The sequence below is a fragment of the Enhydra lutris genome, unplaced genomic scaffold, assembly GCF_002288905.1.
Source record: "Enhydra lutris kenyoni isolate GAN:26980312 unplaced genomic scaffold, ASM228890v2 scaffoldscaffold96, whole genome shotgun sequence".
NCBI lineage: Eukaryota > Metazoa > Chordata > Mammalia > Carnivora > Mustelidae > Enhydra > Enhydra lutris.
The window spans coordinates 3,233,915-3,236,405 of NW_019154180.1; the positions used below are offsets into that span (position 1 = coordinate 3,233,915).

Here is a 2,491-nt window from a genome sequence, read left to right on the forward strand (position 1 = left end):
CCCCCCCCCCCCCCCCGTGAAACCTTCCCAAAGGCCAGGCTGCCGCCGAGTTTCCGTCGCCTGCAGGGCTGATGCCAGCCCTCTCTCTCCCCTGTCTTCCTCCCCACCAGCCCCCAAGTTCCCTCGGGTGGGGGAGCCGGAGCTACGGCCTCCCAGCTGCAGGACTCAGTGCCACATCGGCCTGGGTGGCTGTGAGGAGGGGAGAGGAGGCAGGGAGGCTTCTGGAAGCTTTGTCTCCGCAGAAGACCTCCGTTAAGGGTCCCCAGAGAGAGAGGAGGAGGCTTCCTGGGGACACTGCCCAGGGAGCCCTGAGCTGGGGAGGGGCCAGCGCAGGCAGCCCAAGAGCAAGAGATGGTGACTGGGATGGAGAACAAGATGGGGAAAATGGACTGGATGGAGGAAGTGGGAGAAGAGACAAAGGGGCCCAGAGCTGCAAGGGGGAGCAGGCTGTAGCTGAAGGTCCCAAAGGGGAGGCGCCCCGCCACCCACCATATTGTACTGGGGTCAATAACCAGCGCTGGCCAGTGCTCAGGGCAGCGCACGTCTGTCTCCTCACTCCTCCCTTTCTCCACATTCTCCCTGCCCCTCTGCACACAGACACACCTGGCCAGATGGCCCAGGAAGTGTGGTGGCAGGCGGGCCAGGCTGGTGCCCAGGGTAAGGCCTGAAAAGCAACCAAAAGGAGATGGAGGGGAAGGAGGACAGGTACATGTAGGTGAGTGTGCAAAAGTGTGAATCCAGGCAGACCTGTGAATGCTCCTGGGTGTTCTAACCCGGCAGTGTGTTTGTACATGGGTGTGTCCCGCCAGAGCACATCTGAAGGCTGTGGCTGTGCGTGCTTGCGTTCCATATAGTACACCTGCCTCCGTCTGTGTGGGTGACTCTCTTTGTGTCTAAACCCCTCGTTTGTGTGTGTGTGTGTGTGTGTGTGTGTGTGCGTGCGTGCCTCCCATGTGTCCTCTCAGGGTCTCTGCCCCTTCTGTATATCTGGGCCTGGTTGGATACAGGTGGCTTGTCTGTGTCTACCCACGTGTGCATCTAAGGGGACATCCCCACCCTTTGTCCCCTCTCCACCTCCTCCAAACCCTTGGCTGCCTTCCGCCAATGCCGGCTACCTTCCAAGCCCACCTCCCTCAGCCCCTGTCCCATTCCTGGCAGAGACAGTCTTCCCCACTGCCAGCCCCCAGCTCATCTTTCAGTGACACTGGCCTCCTCCAGCTCCAGGCTCAGAGACAAAGGTAGCAAGGTGAGGGCGAAAGGACTGGAACTACCGAGCAAGGAGCGGGCTCAAGATAAACAGCACAGTAACGCACACCCACACGCGGACCCAGCTCACACACACACGCAACCCACCACGATCAGAGGCTAACAAACACCTGCAGACCTTCACAAACCTGACCAGTAACAATTACAGCGACGCACCAACCTACACATATAGGAAATCAAAATCACACTCAAGAATATCCACATGTTGTCAGTCACAACCACACACTTCCATACACGCAAATACACAGTCTGTGCAACTCACAAGCACACGCAAATACTCATGGTTTGTCACAAACCTCCAGCCACACTTCCCAACACCCACACACCTATCCAGGACACTCAGCAAATGGAAGGTTCCATCAGTCCCACCCCTCCGCCCCACCCATTCATAAGGATCCAGAAAGCTGCTGGGCCTTTGTAAGGTGTCTTGTCCTGTCTCAGTTCACAGACAGGGCCACCAAAGGCCCGAGATGGGATTATTCAAGTCAGAAGGAAGGCAAAACTAGAATCCAGGCTTTTGCACAAGCTAGCCCGTAACCGGGGCCGGACCCCCTTCTCTTGCCCGCCACAACCCTGGCGGCGGGTGGGGGAGGGCAGGCCAAGGGCGAGCACAGAGGGGGTTGGGGCAGCGCCAAGCCCGCTGTCCGTGGTCCTGAAACCGCTCGTCCAGCCCGCGCCCGTCCCCTATCCATGGTGCTGACACACCCCGCGCCTTCCACCCAGTCCTCTCCAGAGGTCCTGGGGGCCTCCTGCCCATCTGTGCCCAGGAAAGTAGGAGTGAGGGTCCAGAGCCAGCAGAAGGTGAGGAAGCAGAAGATAAAGAGGGGCCCAGCGCGGCGGCGAATGGAGGCGTCAAGGCTCCCTCCGGCTACTCACATTCGTCGGGAATCTGGATGAGCAGGCAGGGGCTGCACAGAAGCAGAGGCCACAAGTACCGCAGCGACACGGCCATCTTCCCGGCGGCGCCGGCAGCTCGGCACGGCACAGCCGGCCGGGCTTGGCTCAGGCTCCGGCCGGAGGGAAGGGGGCTGCTGGGCGGCTTGGGGCGGGATCCGGGGGTGGGGGCACTGGGAGAGGGAAGGAGGGAAAGGAAGGGTGGGGGAGGAGAGAGGAGAGAACGGACGACTTTAGTGACTAACATCTGGGCGAGCCCCGGCTCCTGGCCCCGCCCCCCGCCCCGCCCCCGGCTGGCCGGCTCCCCCATCCCTCCCTCCCCCACACCTTA

At 61.0% G+C, this 2,491-nt stretch overlaps 1 protein-coding gene across 3 annotated transcripts in view; it reads right to left on the reverse strand.

The window, feature by feature from the left end:
• LOC111139154 (L1 cell adhesion molecule) overlaps positions 1-2,255 on the reverse strand; it is a 14,039-nt gene extending 11,784 nt beyond the window's left edge. For 2 of the 3 annotated variants that reach the window (XM_022491311.1, XM_022491312.1), the window contains exon 1: positions 2,143-2,255. In XM_022491311.1, coding sequence (XP_022347019.1) covers positions 2,143-2,218 — 76 coding nt within the window. In that variant the 5' untranslated portion in view covers positions 2,219-2,255. The remainder of the gene's footprint in view (positions 1-2,142) is intronic. The other variant, XM_022491313.1, reaches the window with a different exon arrangement.
• Between the last annotated feature and the right edge of the window lie 236 nt (positions 2,256-2,491).